The sequence below is a fragment of the Vipera ursinii genome, assembly GCF_947247035.1.
Source record: "Vipera ursinii genome assembly, chromosome: 1".
NCBI classification, from domain to species: Eukaryota; Metazoa; Chordata; class Lepidosauria; order Squamata; family Viperidae; genus Vipera; species Vipera ursinii.
The window spans coordinates 112,693,055-112,719,590 of NC_139512.1; the positions used below are offsets into that span (position 1 = coordinate 112,693,055).

Genomic DNA, 26,536 nt, shown 5'->3' on the forward strand with positions numbered 1-26,536 from the left:
GAGGAAAAAATAAACCCAGGAGTTTCTCTTGTTGACTATCAGAGTGGGGCAGTTGACAGATACAGAAATGAGCAGGCACTGTGTAACTTACTGTAAATAAGAAGCTGTTTGAGGCTTTATAGAAGTAAAATAGAATATAGATTATTAACAAAGTGCTTTGACATTTTAACTTTGCTGTTGGTTCACCTGTTAACTACTTTGCCTCTCTATCTACCAAGTAGATTAAGGTCAAATTGGTTGTAAATAGAAGTAGAACTTCATAAATTTTGGGCCTACTTCGTAAGGGAAGGAAAGTAATATTGCTCCAATATATTTATGAATATTCAAGTGGAGGGGAATAATATATGTAAATCTGGTTTTGTCTTATTGATGCACATATTTTCCTTCTATTTGAATGTTCTGTATATCCTCCGCTGCGCCGCCCGCCTCCTGGCACGGCCTCGGGTCCCGGCGCTTCTGCCGCACGTGAGGGAGGGGATGCCGGACCTTCCCCCTTTTCCCGGGGGAGGCGTGGGTGGGGGGTGCGGCGGACGCCCAGGATGCGGGGCTCCCTGCGGCAGACTCGAGTGCTAAAATCCACGGGTTAGGGGGCGCAAATTACTTCCCTTGCCCCGGGTGCTGACAACCCACGCTACGCCACTGGAATGAGGGGAGGCGCCCAGAACTGCACTCTTTTTAAAGGACCACGAAGATATTACGGTACTCTCACGAGATATGAAGCGCTGCGGCAGGGAAAACAAAAGGCGCCGCGTAGCTCCATCAAACCAACCAGCCGCCCCCAGAGCGCAGCCTCCCGGCTACTACGGGGGATCCCTTCCAGGGGCAAAAATCCGGCGACCTTTTCCGACCGAAGGCCGAGAAAGCGGCCATCCAATCGGGACTCGAGGGGCGGGCTTGGAGGCCGAACGAGGCTGATCGTTCGGTAGGGGACGGTGCTCAGTCAAGACAGAGAGCTGCTCTCGGTCCCTCGAGGCGGGTGTTGCCGGGATGGATCCTCCGCAGCCGGGCTCTCCTTCCACTCCGCGGTTCTTCAGCTGGGACGAGATCAAGACTTACTCGAGCCAGGCGCAAGAGCGGTGGCTGGTGATTGACAGGAAGGTCTACGACATCAGCCGGTTCCACAAAAGGCATCCGGGGGGCTCCCGCGTGATCAGCCATTATGCTGGACAAGACGCCACGGTGAGAAGGAGAAAAGAGAGAGAGAGAGAGAGAAAGAGAGAGGGGGGGGGGAAAGGAAGGACGGGCGACTGTCTGGAGGAGATCCCTCTGAGCGGCTGTCGGGAATCTGGGAGGGAACGAGAGAGGCGGGGCAGCAGAGATCCTTTGTGAGCACCCACTGGTTTGATGGCGGAGGCGGGAGAGTGCTTGCAAAGAGCTCGGCTGCAGGCATGGATGGAGAGATGTTTAAGGGAGAAGATGTTTTGTGACCTGCAGAGCAGAGTATCGGAAGCTAAATGAATGAGCTATGTGGACTGCACCTTCCTTGAATTAACATTGGAAGGTTCCACCCAGCTAGGCTTTTGTGTCTTTTGTACGCAGAGGTGTCTGGTTCTCTTAGCAGAGTTTTATGTTCTCTTTGCTATTTGGATCAAAATTAGAGAAGGGGGGTCACAGTAAGCCTCTCCTCCGGCAACAAGGTGCAGAACAGCTGACAGCAGCTCTTGTGTGGTGAAAGAAAGAGCATTCTGCATATGTTCAGAACAATAATGGCTTAATGGTGGAGTTCTGAGGTGAGCAGTGATCCAAAGGAAGGTAGTAGACTGGAGACGTTCTAGAATTGCAAAGTGACAGAATGACTAGCAGGGTGAAAGAACTTGCTTAAGAGTTCATGTAAGGGAAACTTTTTAACATGGCATGAGTTTTCCTAGATTAGAGGAAAGCTTGTACAATACCATATTTGCACTTCCATAGGCTCTAATCCAAGAAAATCATTGCTAGAATGTTCCCTCCACTGTAGAATATTTATGATCAAAAGCAAGATGAGAAGGGCAAGAACAAAGAAGACTGTGTATGAGTGGAATGTGGAAATTTGCTTCCTTATGCCAAAAGCAAAAACTCAATCCCTGGATCAGAGGTGTTAGACACAAAAATAGTCACAAATTGAAATTCACTCTGTTTGTGTTACAAATAGAAAAGAAGTTTATTAGACTTCACAACAAAGTCTAAAAAGTAATGGTTTGCAAAGCTGGTGGATTCAGGAAGGCAAACAATGTAGCCAAACACTGAACCACACCCCAAATTCTAAAATCACATATTATTATACATCCTATTGCGACGCCCCATTCCCTCCCCCATGGCCCCATTGGCTTAGGCTTTGGAGGTTACAATCTATCAGAAGCGCCTAAACAGAATACATTATCTCTGCCCCTGTTTGCTTACATTATACTAATAAGATCCCTCCCCTACTATCCTGTTTCCATCTTCTACACCCACCAGGGATACCAGGCACCAGAAGGTACTTAAAAACAATTCCTAGATAGTGACTCACATTTGGGCCCCATAGTAACTCCTGTTCTCCCCCTCCCTCCATCTGAGGCCTGTATTTTTCCCCATATTCTCAAAGCATCTACTCAAGCAATTGATTATAAAATGATTATTATAAAATATAAAATATGATTACATGATAATACTAAAAGCATATATATTTTTATTTTTAAACTTCCTCACTACTTTGTTTTTTTCCCACAGAGGTACAGTAAATAATTTTCTGCAACCACACAAATGGCTGAGTAGACATTGACCAACCCAGTAAGGTCCTGAAAGGACTTGTATGTACCGCCCCCCCTCCCCACATCATTCTAGAGTTTTGGGTTTCAGCTTAGTCTATCACTTCTGGAAGATGTTCAGTTTTGGAAGCTACCTTTTTCCTGGAATTTGTCCTGGATATGTTGCATCTCCAGTGGCTCAGAGAATGTGGTAGATCTCTGAGCATGTTCAGGGAGTCTTATTGCCACCTACAAGCCTTCAAAGTAGCTGGAGCATGAGTTACTTGGGCTCTGTTCACTGAGAGATAGTAGAGGAATTGAACTATGAAGATATCTCTGGCTGCTTCTAAGAACACCCATGTGGGTAAATATCATGTCTTTAGACAGGAGCCGCCATTCAGTTTTCAGCCAATGGAAATACTGAGAATTCAGAGAAAGTAGTATGGGCCCTTCCACAAAGGGGCTACAATGGAGGGCATGGTCATAGTCATCAGAAAATAACATGGTGAGGTTTTACCTGCCACCACCCAAGATGCTGTCTGACCGCCCGAGATGCTGTCCACAGCTTACCTTTATCTCTTCTCTGGGCACAGGATGAAATAGCTGTGGTCACTCACATTATTATTTTCTTGGAACACCTGGGGCTTTTGTGGCCTCAGAGTCATTCTTAGAAATAAAGATAATGCTTGACCCTGACAATTTACAAAATCTAACTGATTGTTATAAAATGAAAACAATGAGGGAAAAAAATCAGTGGCACATGTTGCTAGTAAATGCCCGGGAGGGGTTAGCACACATGTTCGTATCCATAGGTACCATAGGCATTAGAATATGTGTCCAAGAACTTGGAAAAGATGGGACTTTGATGTTATACAGGCTGACAGCAGCAAGAATGCTTTATGCATAAAAATAGAAGGGCACTTTAATTCCCACAATGGATGAATGGCTGCAAAAGTTGATGGAGATAGCAGAGATGGCTAAACTGACTCTGAATAAAGAAAAAAAAAGACTTTTCTTTTTCCTTCCCCCTTCCCTTTTCCCTCTTCCTCCTGTCCTCCTTTTCCCATTATTTTCATTTTCCTTTGTAATTCTGTATTTTATATTTTGATAAACTAATAAAAATATTTGAACCCAGGCTTTAGAATATATGTCCAAGGAAGGCTGTAGTCACCTCAACATATAAGAATTATAAGGTGGATCCTCTGCTGGAAAACTTTCAACCTAGCCATGCAAAGAAAGAATATTTTATCTGGTTCACACATATTCTTTTCCAGTGACAAGCTTTCACAAGACCAATAGAAGGATCGCCCCTTTCTCCTCTTCCCCCCCCTCCCCAGTGAAGAATATTTAAGGAGATTCAACCCAATCTATGCTTGGGCATCTGCATATATAGATGTTATGTTCCCATAAGTATTGCCCCTGACATTTTTTCTCATCTGACATTTTGGAAAAGCTTAGTTATCATGTAATTTTACAGTAATTAATAGGAAGCTAGTATGTAATGCTCATGCTAATGCTGGCCACGTAATAAGCCAAAAAATTAATAATTTAAGTAGCTCTAAGTGGATAACATTCTGTTTCTAAGGTCCAAACTGTACATTATAATGAGGAAGAAGATTTAGCCTGTGGTGTATTATTTCAGTGTAGAGGCAATAACTTGTACCCTTGTATGTCTACCCTTGAAAAAAGGCCTTTTGCCAATAATAATAAACTCCACCCCCACCCACCCCAAATGTATCAGGGAAGAGCTAAAGCAGACATGTCAAACTCACGATGTCACATGACAGGTGACATTGCGTGATGTATCGGAACATTTCCCCCATTGCCGGTAATGGGGTAGGCACGGTTTCCTTGTGACACGTCCGCTCCTTGGGCTGGCACTTTGACAGCCCTGAGCTAAAGGCAATCCTTTCCCTTGATTTACTAAGGAGAAAAGCTACCAAGAGTGAGAATAAGTTTTCATGCTGTAGCTGTTGGCCCTCGTTATCTTTCATCTTGTGCAATAGTACCTAACAAGCTTCTCCTTTTTCTTAGGCAGAGCATTGATCCTTCTAACTCAGCCTTGTCAAACAGAATGGCAGGAGCAACTCTCCAGTGGGGATCTTCTAGAGTTGACTGGTTCAATTCCAAGATCTGAATTTAGGGTGCCCTCCGTGCTGAACGTTGCTTTAACCCAGGGGTGTCAAACTCAATTTCATTGAGGGCCGCATCAGCATTGCGGTTACCCTCAGGGGGCCGGGTGGGTATGGCTAGGGTGGGCGTGGCTAGAGTGCGTATGGCCTACTGGGTGGGCATGACCAGCTCTACATCATTTGTGTCAAGGGTGCCTATGGGGGCCTGGGCAGGAGTGGGACAGATCTGAGGGTCCCTGGCAGAAGGAGAGTCTCTGGGCCAGGGCCAAGGCAGTGGGGGCCGTTCCCTCAATGTTTCCAGGATAGATTCGCGGGCCACATGAAACCACTTTGCGGGCCGGATTCGGCCCCCGGGTCTTGTGTTTAACATGTCTGCTTTAACCATTAAGCAATGCTCTTCTACTCCCCCCTCCCCCAACAGGTCTCTGTAAAAACTTCTTTGGCTTTGCTTCCCCACTTTCAGGTTGCCGTATAATACCCAATCGGGATTCTGGAAAGTAGGGTTTGTGAAACATTGTAAGTTTGCACACAAGATGTGGAAAGGTGTGCATATCACGCTATGGCAAAGGTGGTCAATCTAAGCTCTAAGGCTAGATACATTCCCCAAGCTTCTTTTTTGCTGGGATCTGAGGCCATTGAACCACAACCGTGAAAAAGAATGGCTTGGCTTTTTATTATTTTGAGTCGGAAAACACCAAAGCCACTAGTGTAAGCCCTACAATACACCAAATGCTTAAAAAACCCCAAACAAATGGAAAATTATTATTTATTTGTATCTCACCTTTATTATTTTTTTACAAATAACTCAAGGTGGCAAACATACCCAACACATCTTCCTTTTCCTATTCCCCCGCCAACAGCAACCCTGTGAGGTGGGTTGGGCTAAGAGAGGGTGGTGACCTGCCCAAAGCCACCCAGGTGGGAATAACCATTAGATCAAACTTCTTTCTAAACTTGGGAAAAAGCTCCCCAAATCTTGACCACATCCATGTATATGTGTAGCCTCATTCACTTTAAATCAAGGTCCTTGCCCTTCTCAAAAATGGTCAGAAGGTTATATCATTTGAACGTTTGACATGTTCTGGCATCTGTAAGTGGTTCTTTAATTCATGGGCTGGATATATTAACATGATGTTCCTGGTAGAAATTCTGGATGAAGTGTTTTATATTAGTAACCTGGATATAATTTTCACTTTTCTTTAAGCTTTGCTTGAGAACAATTTTGCGAATGCTGATGTATTTTCTTGGCAACCTTCTGAGCTTTCCTGACCCTTTTATGACTAAACATGGCAGTGAAAAACAGACTTTTGTTGTGACCTGTTGGGAGAGATTTTGTAGCTGCATAAGGGGGATTTGGCTCACAGTGCAGCAGACAAAAAAACCTGAATAGTTGATTTTTAGAATACTGCATTGATTGATTTTTATCTCATTGTTGCCTCTGAGAATGGAAGCTAAAATTTTTATTTGCTTTAATGTGCATTTAAAATCCAACTATTTTGCTAAGGATAGTCACTGCTGAGCTCCCGTTTGTATCTAAATTAAGTCTTCTCTTCACTTAGCATCTTTAGCCCAAATTTAATTTAATCCTACTAACTGAGGGGAATTATTTCTACATTTAATATTTAATGTTTCATTGGATTCTTGGAGATACTCAGATATTTGGGGGCATACAGCAAATCTATTGTCAAAACCCAGGCCTTGTGAAGTTGCATTGCAACAATCTTTCAACCACTCAGAGTTTCTGAGAAATATTAGGGCAAAACATGTCTCTGTATTTCTAAGAAAACCTTCGTTGGCCTGGTTCATCACAAACATAGTAAAAGCTAAGCCCATACAAGCCTCCAGGACCATGTCTTTCAGAGGTGTACAAATTGTCTTAATAATCTAAGACAGACTGGAGAGAAACAGGCACTTTAGTCTCAATGTAACTGGAGCGTAATGCTTTTTGTATAAACTGAAACAAAGCTGCTCATGTAAAGAAAGCAAATATTTTAATAATTCCAGGTTTTCTAAAATAAGACCTTTTGCACCGGCATGCTAAGAAAAGCAAGCAAGCTTATTTCTAAAAGAAAAAAAATGTATAGAATCAGACCTTCATTTGTGTCTTGCTGACACACAAAGCACTGTGATTCTAAAAAGATGCTGTGCAAATGATCTGCTCATCATTGCCCCCTTCCTCTCCCTTTCAGACATTATTGCCAGGTTTTACATCCACCATTGTGATGATTGGTTGAAACTTATGGTACCACCGTCTTCAGCTCTGGCTGTGACCCACCCACTTTCCCATTTGCAGTTAAAAAAACTGACCAGGAAATCTCAGTCTTCCCAGTCTCTCACTCTCACTCCCTTCAAATAGGTTTTTACCAAGGAAGGTTTGATGTTTCTTTCTCTGATGAGATCCTGGAGCTCAGCTGGAGCTGAGCTGCTGTATCAACAATAGAATTAAAGCCCTTTCTTGGTGCCCACACCAGTTAAAGGACTAATATTGCCCACTATCTGCAACAGTAGGTCAGCTTGCCCTGAGCTGGTCTTTCTGGGTTTGGGTACATAGCTGGAGAAATCTGCTCTTTTGGTACAGTAGGATGTTGGCAACTTAGAGAATGAGCTACGTACAAGTGCAACAATGAAAAAAGCATTTAAAGAAATTTAATCTGGCCCACGTATTCATGGACTCAACACCACTTCATAAAGGATGGGATATTTTTTGTATAGCTCTCCTTTCATTTCATTTCTATCATTCACTTGTAGAAAGATTTACCCAGGAGATGATGATGGAGGAGATAATTTATTCCAAGTATAGAGAGTTTGATAGTGGTGGAGGCACCATGAACACGGAAGTCAAAAAGAAATTGCTATTCAGAAGATATTCTTGATAACTAAAGTTTCCTGTAGTCAGTAAGGTAATTGTCACAGGAAGATACATTCATTTTTTTACTCATTCCCAAAGGCACTGGATGGCTAACAACCTTGACATAAAATAGCAACCCCCTATGTGTGCATGCATGTATGCATTTATATTTGCATTTACATAAAAATAATGAAATGTTTTTGATTCATGACACTTTGATAAAACTAACGCACCTGATGAATCGTGATTTAGCTGTTTCATCAGTCTGAAATTCTTTCATTTGAGAGTAGACACTTACACATAGTATTCCAGGAATACAGGTTTCTATAGCAGCATCTAGTGGCCAGAAGCAAAAAGTGTAACTTAGGCATTTAATTGTCTTGGCTTCCATTCGGATTCCTTTCAGGAATTGCCAAAATGAATGCAAAGGCTTTCAAATCAAAAGGAGAAGCCATTGGAACCAATGTGCTGGCTGGAGACTTGTCTAAGGACTAACAACCTCTCTGCCACTACACACAGTGCTGAGTGCAGTAAGGACACTTGGTGAAAAAAGAATTTTGAAAAAAAAAAAGATTGAAAAAACAAATGAGAGAGATTTACTGACTAAATACATTTTCTTAAAAGGCGTAAGCTTTTGTAAGCTGCAGCTGACTTCATTAGATGCCTAAAATGATCAGACCAAGGCAGAATTTAAACTAGGTGGGGCAAAGCAGGAAGGGAAAACCAGACTCTTTGTGGTGTTTTTGGTAATTTTAAAACTTGGACTTAGGTGAGGGTTATACGAAAAACTATTTAGACAGCCATGTGAATTATTTGGAGACAATGCCAATTTAATATAGCAAAAAGTTAGCATGCTTCTAAAATGAAGTTACTAAAAGGGAAATCTTTCACCACCACACCCATTTTTATTCACCAGTTCCCTGACTCCACATTATTAACAATAGACAACAAAATCTGCTCCAGCTTTAAGAATTGAATGGATTCCTTCAATTCCATTTTTTTTTCCAGGCTTATAATTAGATTTCTTTAATAAAAAACAAAGATCTTCTGAAACAAAAATGGAAGCTTGTTTTATTGATCATTTTGTGTGCACAGCCCTATTATTTTTGCCTTGTTCTGTTTTGGTTTTGTAGGATCCTTTCATGGCATTCCATTTGGATAAGAATCTAGTGAGAACATACTTGAAGGCTTTATTTATTGGGGAGCTTGCAGCAGATCAGCCCAGTTTTGAACCCAACAAAAATGTAAGTTTTTCTGAGAACTGTCTTGAGAAAGAGATCTTTGCTGATGTTATGAGGAATCTGCAGTAAAAATTTGGGAACAACGTCAAAGATACCTTTCTTTGGTGGCCTGCCCAAAATGGGAAATTCAGAAACATACTGTAAGGAGAACTGGGAAATGTTAAGAGGTAGTTTACAGGTGGGAGAAGACTGGTTAATACCAGAGCAATAACAAAAATGATCAATCAGAGTCTCAAACTGGGGACTACTAGGAGATGTTTGGAGGGAGAAATATGAAATGTGATGTAAAATGTCTCATATATTCATGTGCCAACTTTCAGAGCAAAAAAAAAAAACTTGGAACGATATCTCAATGGGAATGGGCTTTCTAAAAAGTATACGTAGTTGAACATAGTACATAGCCACATACTCTGCATTACAGGGAATTTTTTTCCAAAGTCTTTTGTCATGAAAGTAGAATAGAGATGATATCACTCTAAGGTATATTGAGTAGCATCAGGACAAAAGCCACATTTGCCTTTAATTTTGTTAACATAAAAGTTGATTCAATTACGTACCTCATAAGAAGCTCGCTTCCTGGTATTCAAGATGCTGCTTATAAGCGCTATGTGCTTAGAGCTCAAAGCATTGTTAGAGAACCCAAACACCCACTTTACAGTCTGCTTCTGTTGCTCCCTCTGGGAGGAGGTTTCGAAGTATTTCTAGCAGGACTACCCGATTCTGTAATAGCTTTGTTCCTTATGCCATCCATCTGGCAAACTCGCAAGATTTCTTTTTCTCGCCGTGCACATGTATACATAACCCGAACTAGACTGTTATTTCTCTGTGTCATATAATATACCGTATTTTCCGGCGTATAAGATGACGGCGTATAAGACGACCCCCTACATTTCCTGTTAAATTATAGGGTTTGGGCTATACTCGCCGTATAAGACTACCCCTCTTCCAACGCACACCAAATAAAAATCAAAAAAACATCAGATTTGATTTTAATATGGTAATTTTAATTCAAATGCTTATGACATGCAGGTACTTAGTAGGAAAACTGTCACTTATAAACATAAGGCTGTTTGTCATCAAACATGTAAACATAAAACAGTGCAAGTGGATTAAACTTAATAATAATAATAATAATAATAATAATAATAATAATAATAATAATAAGAAGAAGAAGAAGAAGAAGAAGAAGAAGAAGTTGGAAGGGACCTTGGAGGTCATCTAGTCCAACCCCCTGCTAAGGCAGGAAACCCTATACCATTTCAGACAAATGGCTGTCCAGTCTCTTCTTAAAAACTTCCAGTGTTGGAGCATTCACCACTTCTGGAGGCAGGTTGTTCCACTGGTTAATTGTTCTAACTGTCAGGAAGTTTCTCCTTAGTTCTAGGTTGCTTCTCTCCTTGACTAGTTTCCATCCGTTGCTTCTTGTCCTGCTTTCAGGTGCTTTGGAGAATAGCTTGACTCCCTCTTCTTTGTGGCAGCCCCTGAGATATTGGATCACTGCTATCATGTCACCCCTCACCCTTCTCTTCGTTATACTACACATACCCAATTCCAGCAACCGTTTCCTATTTTCCTAATTCACTTTTTCACTTTTCCTAATTCACTCTAAAGCTTTCCCTGCGCAGAGCCTTATGTAACACCAGCTGCCTGCAATTAGTGCAGGTTCTCATCCCACTAGGCTCAAGGTTGAGTCAGCCTTCCATCCTTCCGAGGTAGGTAAAATGAGGACTCAAATTGTTGGGAGCAATAAGCTGACTTTGTAATAATGCTGCTTGTGTGGTGTGTGTGAACGTTCTAATAGGCAGGCATATACATAGAATGAAGGCTATTGCTAAGCACATTGATTTGTGCTTTAAATTGTAAGCCGCCCTGAGTCTTCGGAGAAGGGTGGGATATAAATGGGATTAAAAAAAAAGACCAAATGGGAGATCCGCTCCAGGTTTTCCAGCCAGCCTGCCCAGTTCCTGAGTCAAATGTGTCCTTAGAGGTAAGCTGCTGCTCTGCTACGCATTCCCCACCTGCCTTTCAAATTGCTCTTGCATTCCCCACCTGCCTACAGCTGCTCTTCAACTTTAGAAGGAAAGAAGCCCAGACCCCAGCCTGTAAAAAATCACAGACTGCAGCTTCTACTCCAATTGGTCCCGCTTTCCATGCGCAGACTAAATGGAAGATCTGCTCCAGGTTTTCCAGCCAGCCCTGTCCCTAAATTTTCAGCACCCAGCGTATAAGACGACCCCTGACTTTTGAGAAGATTTTCATGGGTTAAAAAGTCGTCTTATACGCCGGAATCTACGGTATGTGGGTATGTGCATAATTCTGTATGTATGTATTTATTTATTTATTTATTTATTTATTTATTTATTTATTTATTTATTTTTGTCAAATTTATGCAGTGTATATCGGAGGTGCTGACACTTTGAGAGCTGTATGCGACGAAATTTCATTTTAATATATGCTGATCAGTGTACATTCAAAGTGACAATAAAGTTATTATTCTATTATTCTATATTATTCTGTGCCAAATGCATATTGAATACTTTCCCCTTTGTATGACTTTTTTATTGTTATATTTTGGTCATATTTTTTGGGAGACTTTAAAGGCTTCAGACTATTGTGGTCTTTAGAGGTGCCCATGGCCCAAGATGTCAGGTTGTCCACTTCTGAATAAAAAGTTACCTTCAGAACAAAGGAAGTATAATACTGTGTTTCTTCATAGAAAGAACTTGTGGAGGACTTCCGTGAGCTCCGCGCCACTGTTGAAAAGATGGGATTACTGAATTCCAACCATCTGTTCTTCCTACTGTCCCTTCTTCACATCTTGCTGCTAGATGTATCAGCCTGGCTCAATATATGGTACTTTGGAACATCCTTGGTGCCATTCCTTATCACTGCTTTCCTACTTGGGACTGTCCAGGTAATCAGTCGATCAGATTAAGCAGAGCAGGGCTTGAAGTTTCAACAAACTAAAGATATTTATAATTTAGACCTCCGTGAGGAGAGGTACCTGTTTGCATTATCCTTACTTTCTAATTCAGCTTTTCTCTCTAGATAAACCAATATGGTAATCATAGCTCTTTTCATCTGATCACCTTTGGTTTCCGGTTTTGGACAACTGTGCCCATTATCCTATACTAATCTATGCAAAGAAAGCTCCTTCCAAGTATGTTAGGAATATTTTTCCCCTTCAGGTCTCTCTTTGGAGTCCACTTTTTCATGAAATTGTTGGTTTGTCTCCTCAGATCTCAGGCCATCTGCCTGTTAAACTTGTTTATTGTAGTACAGTCCTCAGATCTCTTCTCCTTCTCTCCTCCCCCTCCCATCAACCATCACTCTGCATAACCTTTTGAGAGCAAAGACTTCACAGGTTACATTGTAAAGCATCGTGTGCACTCATGGCGTTGTGGTTATGCTAGCTGTGGCAATGTTTTCCAGGCCCAAGCCGGTTGGCTGCAGCATGATTTTGGACATCTTTCTGTCTTTGGCAAGTCTAAATGGAACCACTGGATTCACAAATTTGTGATTGGACATTTGAAGGTGAATTTCATGAAAATGGGCTCTTAGCCATGGCATGGCATTGGGGCTCAAGAACAATTGGGCCCCTTGCACTCAGATTTTGCCCTGCCTGGTCAGAAAATAAATATCTAAAGAGGCCTCTTGCATTTGCATTGTTTTGCAGGGAGCACCAGCCAGCTGGTGGAATCATTGGCACTTCCAGCATCATGCAAAGCCTAACTGCTTTCGCAAGGATCCTGATCTCAACATGCATCCTTTGTTATTTGCGCTGGGAAAGATACTCTCTGTAGAGGTGAGATGTATGGGATTTGGGGAATGTTGTGAGGAGGAAACTTTTCCATGCATCCTGAAGCATCAACTCTTTAGTGGAGCCCCAACATACTTTTAGATCTTCAAAAATTGCTACCACTGTGTACTTTTGAATCTAACAAAATGGAAAAATTATCAATTATATCATTGGGATGGTGATATGAATTAGAAAGGAAAATAAATCTTAAAACAACTTTGTTTTGTCCTGGGCCTCTTTACATGAGTTAATAGTTTAATGTTGTTGAGGCTTATTTTGTCATTTGGACTGATTCAGAAATTTTTGTATAATTTTAAATAAAAAAGCATAGTTATGTAGATTTTTTTCTATATATTTGACATAAAGACATAGTGAATAAGATTATGTATAATAATTGATATTGGTCAAAACTACAGCTTTAAAAGAACAAAAAGACTAACAGCGTATAGTGCGTTGACTTTAAAAGTTTTTAAATGGCTAGGTTTTAAGCCTCATGGAAGTAAGGACAGCTAACTTAAAATAAATGAAAATATTGGAAAATCTGAGCGGCAAACGGGACAAAGTTTTACTTCAGATGAAAGTTCAGTATAAAAACAGAACACCAGAAGTGAAGGTACTTTTTCTACTTTACTTTATAAAGAGTCAGATGTATGACTGTTTTTACTTTGAGCTTAAGTTGTGCGGTTGTTGTCAGTGTCATGAGCTTTTGGTGCTCAGACAGCAATTTTGAAATGAAAGTTGGACAGTTGGATATGCTTAGTCAGCCAGACAGGTACGTACCCAAGACCTTTTGGCTCACTTCAATCCCAGGAGGAAAGCTTCTTTCCTTCAGGCAGAAAGAAAGAAGGGTTTGGAGAAGGAGGGTATCATTTCAAAGAATGTTCCCAGAAAGGGGACATTCTTAGAAAGATGTATCTATATTTTCTCATATTGAGAATAATCCTCTGGGGGAGTAAATCTTGCCTGCCAACCTTCTAGAAGTTTTTTTTTTGAGAATGTCAGCATGCTGTTAACCTGGATTTGCAAAAAGCCTTTAAGAAAGTTTCTCATCAGAGAATCTTGAGGCAAACCTAGCAGCTATAGATAAGAGGACCTTCCCTTTGCTGTATTGCTTGTTGGTTAAAAACCAGAAAGCAAAAAGTAGGAATGAATGGGCAATTTTGTTTTTCAATAGAGAGAGCTATGAAGACCTGTGGGAAGCGGTGACTGCACATTATTCTAAATTGTTCATGATAGTAAAAACCAAAAGTGTTGGGGACACCTTATCTTAGAAAGAAGGCAACTGAACATGGAACATGCCTAAACATGTAAAATTATGTGTAATGTAGATAATGTAAAGAGAGAGAAGTTTTCTCCTTCTCTGAAATGATAAGACCAGCAGTCATTCTGTAAAGTTGTTTGAAAGGAAGTTTAAAGTAGACAAAAGGAAGCTCTGCCTTGAACAGTGCATAATTAACTTGTGGAATTCCTACCACAAAACTGCACAATGGCAGCTAGCAGCTTGATTTAAAAGGGAACTGATTACATTCATGGAAGACTAGTCTGTTAGGATTGAAGAGTCAATGTTATTACCCAGTTGGGCGTGGGGGGGCATACCAGGCGCAGTGGAACAACAGCAGTAACAGGTTTCCATGTGCTGCTTGGAGGCAACTCAGAAATATCTGCTTGACCAGAAACAAACTGCTGGAGTAAGATGAACCACTTAAGAGCTATTCTTAACCTCTTACTGTATGTTTTTCCCCCCAAGTATGAATAGATTTGTTACTGTGGTTTCTAATGTGTTGCCTTGAATAATTTCTAATTCTAATTCTAATTATTGCCTTGAATAGTTTCTAATGTGTTGCCATCATAATTTCCTTGATGACAGCAGCAGCAACAAAAACCTATTAAAGGATTCCAGTTCTTTTAGGGGCTGGATTATGGATGAAAGGATTTATACAAAGTTGCACACAGTACCTTCTTTTAGGCTCATACTGATTTGATTACTTAGGTATGCAAGAGCAGTTTGAACTCTTTCTTTGTCTGGGGCATTCCTTACATCCATTAAATTTTTTTGCTAGCCAGATTTCATAGAAGAACCTCATTGGTTTTTAGCTGTCACCTTATTTCCCATGATAAGCCTTATTAGAAATAAAGCAAAGTTGAAGAGTGTTGTGTGTTTCCCTTCTCTTCAAATGGTGAGGAGCACCAGGACAGTTTACTGGTTTTAGTTTCTTTGGGGTGAAAAACATTTGGAGGCAAATGACATCTTTGCAATGTTCTTTACAGAAATATGAAGGCAAGGGTCAAGAGAAGGGAAACAGGGACTTAAACATGATAGAAAACAATTTGCTTCCTTAGTTTCATGTTTCACCCATCATGTGGGTTTAACTGATTCCACCTACAACTGTCTGTTATTCTCACTTCCTTCCAAACTGACAATTGCTCTCCCCTCTTTTTCCTTTCATGTACATTCTTTCATCTTCTACATACCATCTACTGGGTGTCACATATGTTTACTGATCTTTTTCTCCCAAGAAGTTAGGGGAAGTTGCCAATGCAATTCTCTGGAGTTTTGTATGCTGTCTTCCTGTGAGACAACTTGCTAATCTGGTTGCTCCTTCCTTTTCCTGGAAGTGTGGCTTTGTTATACAGGCTGGGTGCAGATACAAAGGATCGCCTTCTCTTGTAGACTAAGAGATTATATCTTCTAGTATTCTCTACCCACCTCTGCATCTTCAGTCAGTGGTTTACTATATATTAGCAACTCCTAAAACATATAGCATGTGGATTTTTAAAATTGATGGCTTTACTGAAGAAACTGCAATTGCTTTTAGACTGGGTTCTAATCTTATTTATGTAGTGCCGATGTATATATACAATCTTTTATAGGGCAGGGTTACGGAAACACTGGTGCCGCTAAGATAACTTTGGCTCAAATAACCTTGGCACAAATGATAGAGAGTCATTGATATGTTTGCCAGGACATATTTGTGCATTTATGTGGTATGATTTGCTGAGTGTTGACTTGCTATGAACCTTTCTCCCCATTCACAGCTTGGCATAAAGAAAAAGAAGTACATGCCATACAATCACCAGCACAAATACTTCTTTCTCCGTGAGTATCATTTTCTTTCTGAGATATTCGTGTTTTTATTAAGGGCACATAGGATAGCAAAAAAACTGATTTTTTGTGTGTGGTGTGGTTTTGCTGCCATTGGTTGGAAGGAAGAGTGAAACCCTTTTTATCTGGGAAATGTGGGGATAATCTTTTCCTGTAAAAAATGCCTTCTAGTTATATTCTAGTTATATTCCTGTCATATATCATTAGAAGGATACATTTTTCTGTGTGCAATATTACTATAGCTGTTTCATGTCAATTTATTATAATCTCAAATGTCTACCCATTAAATTATATTTAAAAACTCCATGACAAACTGCACCACACCTGGCAAATGAAGCTTTGTATCCCAGGGTTAATACAAGCCTGGTCCACCTAGCTCAACACTATCTGTATCCCCTTTTAATAATTGAAAATATGGTAGATTTAGATGCATATAATGATGGAACTGAGCCACAATGAACCAAATGGGGTCTTCATGGAGCTGTAGGGGCATAGTGGCTAGAATGCAGTATTGCAGGCTAACTCTGCCCACAGCCAGGAGTTTGATCCTAACCTGCTCCAGGTTAATTCAGCCTTCCATCCTTTTGAGGCTGGTAAAATGAGAATCCAGATTGTTGGGGGCAATATGATGACATTTGTAAACCACTCATAGAGTGTTATAATGCATTGTGGAGTGGAAAACAAGTCTAAGTTTCTATTGATATTGCTACTTATTGTGGGGAAAATATTAGCATTATTTTACATCTGTTGGTCATGTGAGGCTCTGAGGTTTGATCCATGAAAACAATTCTTAGGTGTTCCTGACACTTAGAGCCAGTGAGTGAGTGCATAATTCTTCTCTGGCTTGCAAGAAAGTGAGACCCACTATATCCGAATCTTGACACAGTTCCCCCCTCTCCTCTTCAGTAGTAAGGAATAGAGAAAGTGAGATCAATAAATATACATAAAGGAGAATATTTGTAGCTCAGCACTGATGATGTTACATAGTTTGAATGATGAAACATCTGCAAGAAAATAACAAAGCTTAGCAAGCACCAAGGACCTCTTTTTTTAATCCTGAGCTACAAATAGTCTACTTTGCTTTGAGTTGATTTTACTTAGACATGTATCTTTGCATTCTTCCTTAGTTGGTCCACCAGCTCTGGTGCCTTTCTATTTGCAGTGGTATATTTTCTACTTCGTTGTTCAGCGCAAACAATGGGCGGTAAGTAGTATTTCCACTATGGTTCTAAAGGGAGGTTGCATTTCCATTATGGCATGATAAAGGGGGCCACAGCAAAAATGTAGGTGGGTTTTTAGGATTAAGTATCTTGGTATGGGATTATAGCATACTATTTGATAGAATATTCCTCTGTTTTTTGTGGCAGGATTTGGCTTGGATGATAACCTTCTACCTTCGATTCTTCATAACATACTCATTTCTACTAGATCTCAAGAGCCTCTTGGGTCTCTTTCTCCTGCTCAGGTGAGTTCCATTTGATCCCACACTTTTTCTGATTTCTTTGGGTTGTCATGCCATATCCTTGTAGGCTTTCTGCCTGATGCAGCCATGTGTATTGGCTTTCACGTTCTGCAATTCCCAAGACGTTCTAAGAGTTGATTCTCACACGGTTGGGAGGTCACCAGTCAGGGCAAATTGAATAAACACATACATCAATATTCAGAGCCAAAACCAGAATTTTGCTTTTTCTCTTGCTTGATTGCTCTGGTTCAGACCAGGAATGGAATGCTTCAGCCTTCCCTGAGAAAATGTTGTGGGACGGAGCATGTTCATGTACAATGCCTTTTTGCATCTATAGATGCATTGTGTCTTCTCAGAGGTGCTTGAAGGGAAAAGAATTCAGACCCAGGTCGATAGAGATGCTCTGAACCAGCGAGGCAGCCTCGTCTCCAAAAAAAACCTCCCGAGCAACTGCCCGCTGAACTTTTATTCACCTCCAACATTACAAAAAACTCCATCAATCTCATACAACATAGGATACATAGATAATTGGATATTTGTACTTTTGTGTAGGCTGTAAAAATTGTAATCTGCCTTTATTTTTGTTGTGTAGAGTCATAGAAAGTCACTGGTTTGTCTGGGTGACACAAATGAACCACATCCCAATGGCCATTGATTATGATAAGAACATGGACTGGCTTTCAATGCAGGTGAGATGCACAATCTCCCCAACCCTTACTTCAGGTGACATATCTATTCATATATAAATGCAATATAATAGATGGGGTGGAAGAAGGCAAAAGGGAAAAATGAAATTCTCTTTCTGGGGAAGAAGTCTGGTATGAGGCAAGAATTGTCTGATCTCAAGCTTTGTTAGTCTTTAGATATGAAGTATGATGAAATGGAGGGACGCGGTGGCTCAGTGGGTTAGGACGCTGAGCTTGTCGATCAGAAGGTCGGCAGTTTGGCGGGTCAAATCCCGAGTGCCGCGTAACAGAGTGAGCGCCTGTTACTCGTCCCAGCTTCTGCCAACCTAGCAGTTCGAAAGCACGTAAAAGTGCAAGTAGAAAAATAGGGACCACTATGGTGGGAAGGTAACAGCGTTCCGTGCGCCTTTGGCGTCTAGTCATGCTGGCCACATGACCACGGAGACGTCCTCAGACAAGCGCTGGCTCTTCGGCTTTGAAACGGAGATGAGCACCGGCCCCTAGAGTCGTAAACGACTAGCACGCATGTGTGGGGGAACCTTTACCTTTACCTATGATGAAATAGATTGTAGCCCTTAAAAATCCCCCTCCCCCCAAAATATTTGGACATGCAGGACAAGATCTGCCCTGGGAATAAAACACTCCACTAGACTAGTCAGGTACCTGCAGATATTTGAAGGGCTTTTGGGGTTGAGATCTGGTTGAGATTTCTTGCTACTCTCTGAGATTACAGAGGTTGTATTAGGAAACATGATTTATCATTTAAGCAATAGCCATAGGTTTGTGGGGTTTATTTTGCTAGGGGCAGAATGATCAGAGTCATTGCAGCCATAACCTAGAAGTCATGTTGTTAATGCCACTGCTTCGTTGCTGGCTGTCTGCAGTTCAGATTGCAAATGAGAAAGCATATTTGTTTTGTAATAGTCTTGATAGCATTCATGGGTGAAGTTCAGGACAAAGTCCTGAGTCCATTATAAGCAGAATATTTATAAAGCGAACCATGCTATTACACCTTGTTTGCATGACAGTGAGTTCTAAGGATATCAATTTATGCCATCCAGAAAAGTAGAACCTAAGCCTAGCTCTAATTCAGGGCACAAATAAAATCAGGCTTCTAGAAAGTGGAGACAAATCTTAAAGTTGTGATCATCGTAGACAGCTTTCTGCTCATAAGAGACTCACCATGGAGTTCTCACACTGTTTTATTTTGATTCAAAGTATAAAACTCTTCTTGTTTAGAGTACAGATTGAGACAGCTGCGGTGAAATGGAAATGTCCAGCCTGAAATAAAATTAACTCATTCTTAGAGTTGGCTTATTCCTCTCTTTCTTCCCTTTTCAGCTCCAGGCAACATGCAATGTAAACCAGTCCTTATTCAACGACTGGTTTACAGGGCACCTCAACTTCCAAATTGAGCATCAGTAAGTACATTTGCCTTAGGGAAAATGGAAATTTGGGGAGGGGGGTATCACAGTTTCAAATAACCCAGAGCCTAGAAAATAAAGGGGATATTGCTTGATAATTGTGTTGGTTACCATCTTCCACTGTTGTTCTCACTGTGGAAAATGAAAATGTTGGCTATTGTTCTTTTATGCAAGGTTTAGGCCCAGGTAAACTGAATCAGGCCTCATGGACAAAGTATTGAACCAAAGTCTGTGCTATGCTTAATTTTGCTGTTTGCAATTGTACTTTTCTTAATATGATTTTGCTAAGCTTGCTTGTTTCAAATATATTAACTAATTAATTAATTAATTAATTAATTATATTTGTATACTGCCCTTCTCCCGAAGGACTCAGGGCGGTGAACAGGGCAATACATGTTAAAAAACAAGAATACAAAAGTTAAAAAAGATTAAACAAGATGCCCAAAAACTATAACAATAAGTTAAGTTAAAATACATAAAAAACAATAAACCCCAAACCCATCACCCATCAGGCCAGGCTGGCTTGTTCGAACAGGTAAGTCTTTAGATCGCGCCGGAAGGAGCGAAGGTCGGGCGCCACCCGGAGCTCAACCGGAAGATGGTTCCATAAATCCGGTGCGCCCACAGAGAACGCCCTCCCCCTGGGGGCCACCAGTCGACATTCTTTGACCGGTGGCACCCTGAGGAGGCCCTCTCTGTGGGAGCGCACTGGGCGGAGGGAAGTTGATGCCGGCCGCAGGTGCTCCCTGAGGTATTCCGGACCCATGCCATGAAGGGCTTTGTAGGTCATTACCAGCACCTTGAATCTCACCCGGAAGACAACTGGGAGCCAGTGCAGCTCGCGGAGGAGGGGTGTAACATGGGAGTATCGGGAGACTCCCAACACAACTCTCGCGGCTGCATTCTGTACCAGTTGGAGCCTCCGAGTGGTCCTCAAGGGCAGCCCAATTTAGAGACTAGAACATAAAGACTGGAACAGTAAGAAATAGGGAACTGAAAGTACTGTAGCTGTTGGATGCGGGTTCCAATGTACACGGGTATATGTAGAAAGTTATGTTCAGCAGAAGCTCAGCAGGAGGTCAGTAAAAAGTCAGCAAAAGTCAGCAAATCATCTGACTACAGCCTTATAACAAGAAAGGGTATAAAAGGTTGGGACTGGACCCACGGTCTTTCCTCACATACAGCACCCTCTCCTGCTCTTCTCCTCCATGTTTTGAAATAGTGTGAGTGGCTGGCCTATAAAGGCTGTATGTGAGTCAGTCAGTTGACATCCAGACTTGCCAGGCTCCTAGAGGTAAGGATGAACATGGCTAGAAATCACATTTTTTCTATTGCAGGAAATGGAAGTTTATAACAGAAATTTAATTATTTTTCATTGAGAGGAAGCATTTCAGGACTTTTATGCATTATAGCAAGTTGTTCATGCAGATCAGCCATCTTAATTTATAACCACTCAGAGTTTGAATATTTCACACTCTCTTGCCATCCACCCTTTTTGCCGAGGAGACTTGGATTTCCTCTAAGTCTCCTAGTGTCAATGATAGATTCTTGTTCTATTCTCCTCATTCTAGGCCTCCCATTCAGCCACTGAACCCTGACAAGACCCATTACAATAATCTGTGAAGATGGTCAAGGGAAAAAGTTGGCAAGACATACCCGTAGCAGAAAAACCCCCACTATGCAAGCAGTCTTAGATATGTTTCTGCTTCTTTTGCTTAAGAACGCAATCAAGCTAGGCAAGAGATGCCAGAACTATGCTTAGGTGACAAATCTTTCTGTTCAGCTCCTTTGGGAAGAGGTTGTTGGGCTTGAATGTCTGCCTATCTCACAGTTATAAGAAGGGGAGCACTAGACTGCACAACATCTTACAGGTCTCTCTCTCTCTCTCTCTTCTTTCATGTAGCCTTTTTCCCACCATGCCTCGACATAACTACTGGAAGGTGACCCCCTTGGTGAAGTCCATTTGTGCAAAGCATGGCATCCAGTATCAGTCTAAGCCATTGCTCACAGCCTTTGCAGATGTCGTATGGTAAGCATTGGCTCTTGTTAGAAGGTCGAACCTTTGTTGCCCCAAAGCTGCTTTTCCAAAAGACAACTGGAGTTACTTGTTTTTTTCTTTGAAAATGTTTCGTTTCTCATCCAGCTTCTTCAGCTTCTTAGATGAAAGTGAAACGTTTTCAAAGAAAAAAAAAATCCAAGTAAATCCAGTTGCCTTTTGGAAAAGCACCTTTGGGAGAACCATAACCTGGGTGACAGAGAATCTCCACGGATATTGAGCCTTTGTTGGAAAAGCAATTTCACTCATGGAAAGAGTAAGGAAGATAATTTGACAGAAACACGTAAGAACTGTTATCTAGAGAAAGGAGGTTGAAATTCCATCTAGAGAAATGAAACAATCTTCAAAATCAGCTCAGGCCAAGGTCGCCTTGATTAACTGAACTATAAAGAAGAGGAACAGGAGGAATTACATTGACTAATGACCATAATGTAGCCTGCTCATCACAATTGTAAGTCATAACAGTCATAAAAAGAGGTTGGTCAAAGATCTAGAAATGTCCTTGGTGGCCTGGCATTTATGCAATAATGGTAAGATGAGGCTACAGATGTCTGCAATACGGGCCCTGGAAAAGCAGCTGTTCTATTGTTTCAGTGTCTCCAGAGTCACAGGAGCCTGGTCTTACTGGGTAAGGAATCTTCCTGTATCAGCCTTCAAGGAGAGCTGAGGGGAGAGGGCATGACATCATGCCAGAGTAAAGGCCCTCCAGTGTTTAGATACGATAAGTGTAGTTTATTGATTGATTGATTTATATTTATTTATTAAATAAATAAGGGACGCAGTGGCTCAGTGGGTTAGGACGCTGAGCTTGTCGATCAGAAGGTCGGCAGTTTGGCGGGTCGAATCCCGAGTGCCGCGTAGCAGAGTGAGCACCTGTTACTCGTCCCAGCTTCTGCCAACCTAGCAGTTCGAAAGCACATAAAAATGCAAGTAGAAAAATAGGGACCACTATGGTGGGAAGGTAACAGTGTTCTGTGCGCCTTTGGCGTCTAGTCATGCCGGCCACATGACCACGGAGACGTCCTCGGACAAGCGCTGGCTCTTCGGCTTTGAAACAGAGATGAGCACCGGCCCCTAGAGTCGGAAACGACTAGCAAGCATGTGCGGGGGAAACTTTACCTTTTATTAAATAAATAAGTTGACTCTGGATGGCTTATAATGTTAAAAAGAGTAAAACAATACAGAAACATGTCTATAAAAATAAAACTGTAAAAAATACAAACTATCAGCTATAATTAAAAGATGGGAGGGAGGGAGCAGGATGAGCAGGGTGGTGGGGTGGTGGTGGAGGAATGTGTTATTAATCTATCAGCCACCTGTAGTGTGACAGTCCCCCCCATTGGCTAAGCATGCCAAGGGGAGGCAGAGTATCTGTTGTCCTAGCTAGATGCAATTAGTGCTCCGTGTCTGCTACACATAGAAGAATCCTGGGTAGCAAAATGTGGATCACTGGCAATCAAGGTTCATAATTTTTTAGCAGAAGTGTCCTTTGGCTTGTTTCAGGAAAGAAAAGGTGAGTTGCACTGTTCCTTTTGTGCTTCTGGTTCTCTTAAAGTCCCCTCAGATTGGGAAGCAGATGGGGGCATACCTTTCTGTGAAGATACTGCTTGTCTGGAGTTTATTTTGCTTCCAAGACAGATTCTTTTGGCATCAGCTACTTGAAGTTATCTGGATTCTTTGAATACTGCTGATATGGAACTCTCAGAGAAATCAGTGCCAGAGTCATTTTCACTGTTATTGATGAGGAAGTGTGCCAACAGCTTTTTCCTGCATGAGTCAAACGAGAGAAAGCAGCATGTGATGGTTTAGATTAGCAGCTTAGTAGGACAGGTGTTGGTGCTAGACATCCATATTTCTACCAGCACTGGGTGTGTGTTAGAATTGTTTTGATGTCTGCTAGCTTTTGTCTTAGATTTCTCAAAATGTGTTTTATATTTTTATAGATTTAGCTTCCTCCTTTAAAGTGTCCTTCAGCTCTTCGCTCTTGACATGGCTGGAAGATTTACTGGCATGCACCTGCCTGCAGATTTACCGCTGCTTAGATTTTTATGGCTCTTATGACACGATCAGGAGCCATTTGTTACTTTCCAGTAATGAGGTCACAGACTAACTTATTCTTAAAGACTCTGGCACTTTGGATGTGATGAGTCTGCCAAAAGATGGATTTCTAGGAAGAGTTGCTTTTTTGCACCACACAGCAGTAGTTGGGTGCAATGACTGCTTCCAGATGCCCTGTTGATATTGTAGAACATACTGCCAAAATGCCCATGGGGCTAGCTTCTGCTGCCATTTTAAACCCCTGATTGTCACGGAGGATTTGCAACTCAAGGGCTTGTTGGAAGCTGTCTGCCTTGACTGCAGTAGGATTTAAATTTTATGCTATAAAGATTTCTGCAGACAAAAGGCAGACCACATGGAAAGGTTGAGTAATGTGGTTGTGGGAAGTGCATGTGACTTGTTTCAGGAGGTTACCTTCCCTACTTCCCTGCTCTGGAGGGTACTCGGCTGAAGCTTTGGAAAGCTAAGGAAGAGCCTGGCTTACTCCTTGGGGATTAAGGAGATCCTGAAACTGTACATCTGTTACTCATATTTTGCATTGTCTCTGCGGTGGGGAGATAGTCAATCCTCATCTCTCTCCTTACTGGAAGTATTGGACCCCAGTATCATTACTGGGGCTGGTCCAGGTTCTTTTCTTCCCTCTGGATGGCGTTTTTAAACCGTAGGACTGAGTCCGAAGGGATAAGGATAGTCACAGATCAGGAATTTATTACAGGAGCTGCTAGTCTGTCACCACCTTTGATTCTCCAATTGTCTTTGAGGAAATCTTAGAGTTCTGAGATTGCACTAGTAGGGGTAGCATATAGAAAGGAAAGGCAGGTGAATGGCATGCAAATTGATGTAAGCACATGAGAAATCTCCTATGATTATTTGGTTCTCACAAGTCACAAACAAATATGTGAACTGAATCTCTTGAAAATTATAGCCTTATACTCTGGTTTTTCTTCAGATCATATAAATCTTTCCCCTTTTACTACTGAAAATTATAGCCTCAAAATGTGATGAAGGCGCTGCCATGGCTTATTCACTGAATGGTTTATTCAAACATGCAAGCCTCTATTTCACCATACAGATAGTTGTTGATTAATGACCACTCGCTTAGCAAATGTTCAAAATTGTGATTGTGCTGAACGAATAGTACTTACAACCAGTCCTTGAAATTCTGAGCATCACAGCAACTTCCCCCCTGCCAGATCATGTGATTGTGATTTGGGCATTTGGCGACCAGTTCACACTTACAACAGAATCTGATGGCCACATTATCATTCCCAGGAGGGAAGGTTGCAAGTCATTTCTGCTCCTTTTTTTCTGCTCCTTTTTTCCCCCCTGAGGAACCTGCTACAGAGAATGAGATCTCAGGGATCTCCTTCACCTGGCTGTGCTTGCATGGTGCCACAGCATCCCCTCCCCCACCCAGCCACACTTGCTTGCACAATACAGCACTGTCTCCTTACTGACCTGGCTGCACTCCATAGCACTTGCCGGCCTGCCAGCCTGCTTGCAGGCTGCCTGAGACTTTGCTTCTTGGAAGCTGGCAGGAAATCGCAAGTTATAGTCATATGAGATCCTTGCTGAATGACCTGCAATCTTCACTTAACGATGGCAATGGGGACTGCCAGGATTGTCATGGCTAAACAATGCAATTAGATAATGTACGACCGTATTGCTTAGTGACAGAAAGTCTGATCTCAATTGCTGTTGTAACTTGAGGACTACCTGTATATCATTTCATGATAAGTCTATGTACATGAATAAGTCCTGTGGTTTTCTCCAGCAGATAATACTGCCTTATTCCCTGTAATTTAATTCTCCCCAGTCCATGTTATTCCATTTTGGATGATCCTTACATTTCTTATACTACCATTCACATTTGTTCATTGGTGTATACCCCACATTTCCTTGCTCAATAATGAATGCTTCTTTGTGATATTGTAGTGCCTGAGTTGGCTTTGCCTCTTTTCTACTCTTTCTTCTAGCTCTCTCAAGGAATCGGGGCAGCTGTGGTTGGATGCCTACTTGCACAAGTAGGAGCCAAACACCATCCCATGGGGGACAGTTCCCCATCCTCGTCACCTCCACAACTGAAGAAAGCAAGCGCCTGGTTCAGTTGGGGAAGATTACCCTTGTGGGCAGAATTCTGAAACCTGGTGTTGCTGCTTCTAATGTTCTCCTGTTTTCCTTTTTAATGTGTGCATCTACCATCTCCTATCATCCAAAAGTTTGTTCAAAAATGCATGTTGTCCAGCCTTCAGGACCAGAAAGCAGTACCAGGAAAGTCCTTCACTGCCACTTTGCTAAACTTGGTGTTTACCAAAACAACAACAACATTGCCTTAATTGTCTATTATTTACAAGAACCTATTTTGTGGAAGCAGTTGAACGAAGAGAACCTGGAAAAAGAAATTCAGGAGCTGGGAATAGAAACTCCTGGTAGGGAAGATTCAAGCCATAGCTTTAGCGTTGGAGATGTTTGGAGAAGGAAGAAACAAAGGAGATTACAGGGGCCAAGAGCCTTGATTGAAATACAGCAGCATATGAAGGAAATAAATCAATGATTTATTTGAGTAGAAATCAGTCAGTTCCTGGATGTAATTCACAATCATTAGAGAATAATCAGGCAAGGTTAGCTATGGGGAGGAAAAGAGTATTGTCTTTTGTGCCACAACTCCCTGACATTCCTGGATGTACTTTACATAAAAGGATAAAGAATGTAATATAATTATCCACATGCCTCTTCTATAAGTGTACAAGACAAGTTAGTGAAAGGAGACTAATGAACGTTGATGGACTTATTATTAATTATTAGTGCAAATAAATGGTGTTATTCTTTGGGAAAATCTGTCACATTTTGGAGGTGCAAGAGGAGAATTAAAACAAAACTTTCGATATTGCTCATTTATTATGGCCACTTTTTATGCCTGAATTAAATTTTGTTTTCCAGAAGGGCTAACCCTCTAAACTTTATGACCTGTTGACTTCAACTCCCAGAATTCCTGAGCCAATATGGCTACCAACCACCCCCG

General features: G+C 41.5%; 1 protein-coding gene across 3 annotated transcripts; it reads left to right on the forward strand.

Moving 5' to 3' along the window:
- The first annotated feature begins 776 nt into the window (after window positions 1-776).
- Window positions 777-26,536, forward strand: LOC310631680 (acyl-CoA (8-3)-desaturase-like). 3 transcript variants are annotated; one of them, XM_083348329.1, is made up of 12 exons: window positions 777-1,179; window positions 8,819-8,929; window positions 11,643-11,840; window positions 12,359-12,460; window positions 12,603-12,731; window positions 15,762-15,822; window positions 16,956-17,032; window positions 17,196-17,293; window positions 17,883-17,979; window positions 19,318-19,397; window positions 21,304-21,429; window positions 25,491-26,532. In XM_083348329.1, exons 1-12 carry the CDS (start codon window positions 988-990, stop codon window positions 25,540-25,542), a joined length of 1,323 nt encoding a protein of 440 aa, XP_083204455.1. In that variant the 5' UTR covers window positions 777-987; the 3' UTR covers window positions 25,543-26,532. The 3 variants fall into 3 exon arrangements, with proteins under 3 accessions (XP_083204455.1, XP_083204456.1, XP_083204457.1); XM_083348330.1 differs by lacking the exon at window positions 11,643-11,840 and having other exon boundaries at window positions 25,491-26,536; XM_083348331.1 differs by lacking the exons at window positions 11,643-11,840; window positions 12,359-12,460; window positions 12,603-12,731 and having other exon boundaries at window positions 25,491-26,536.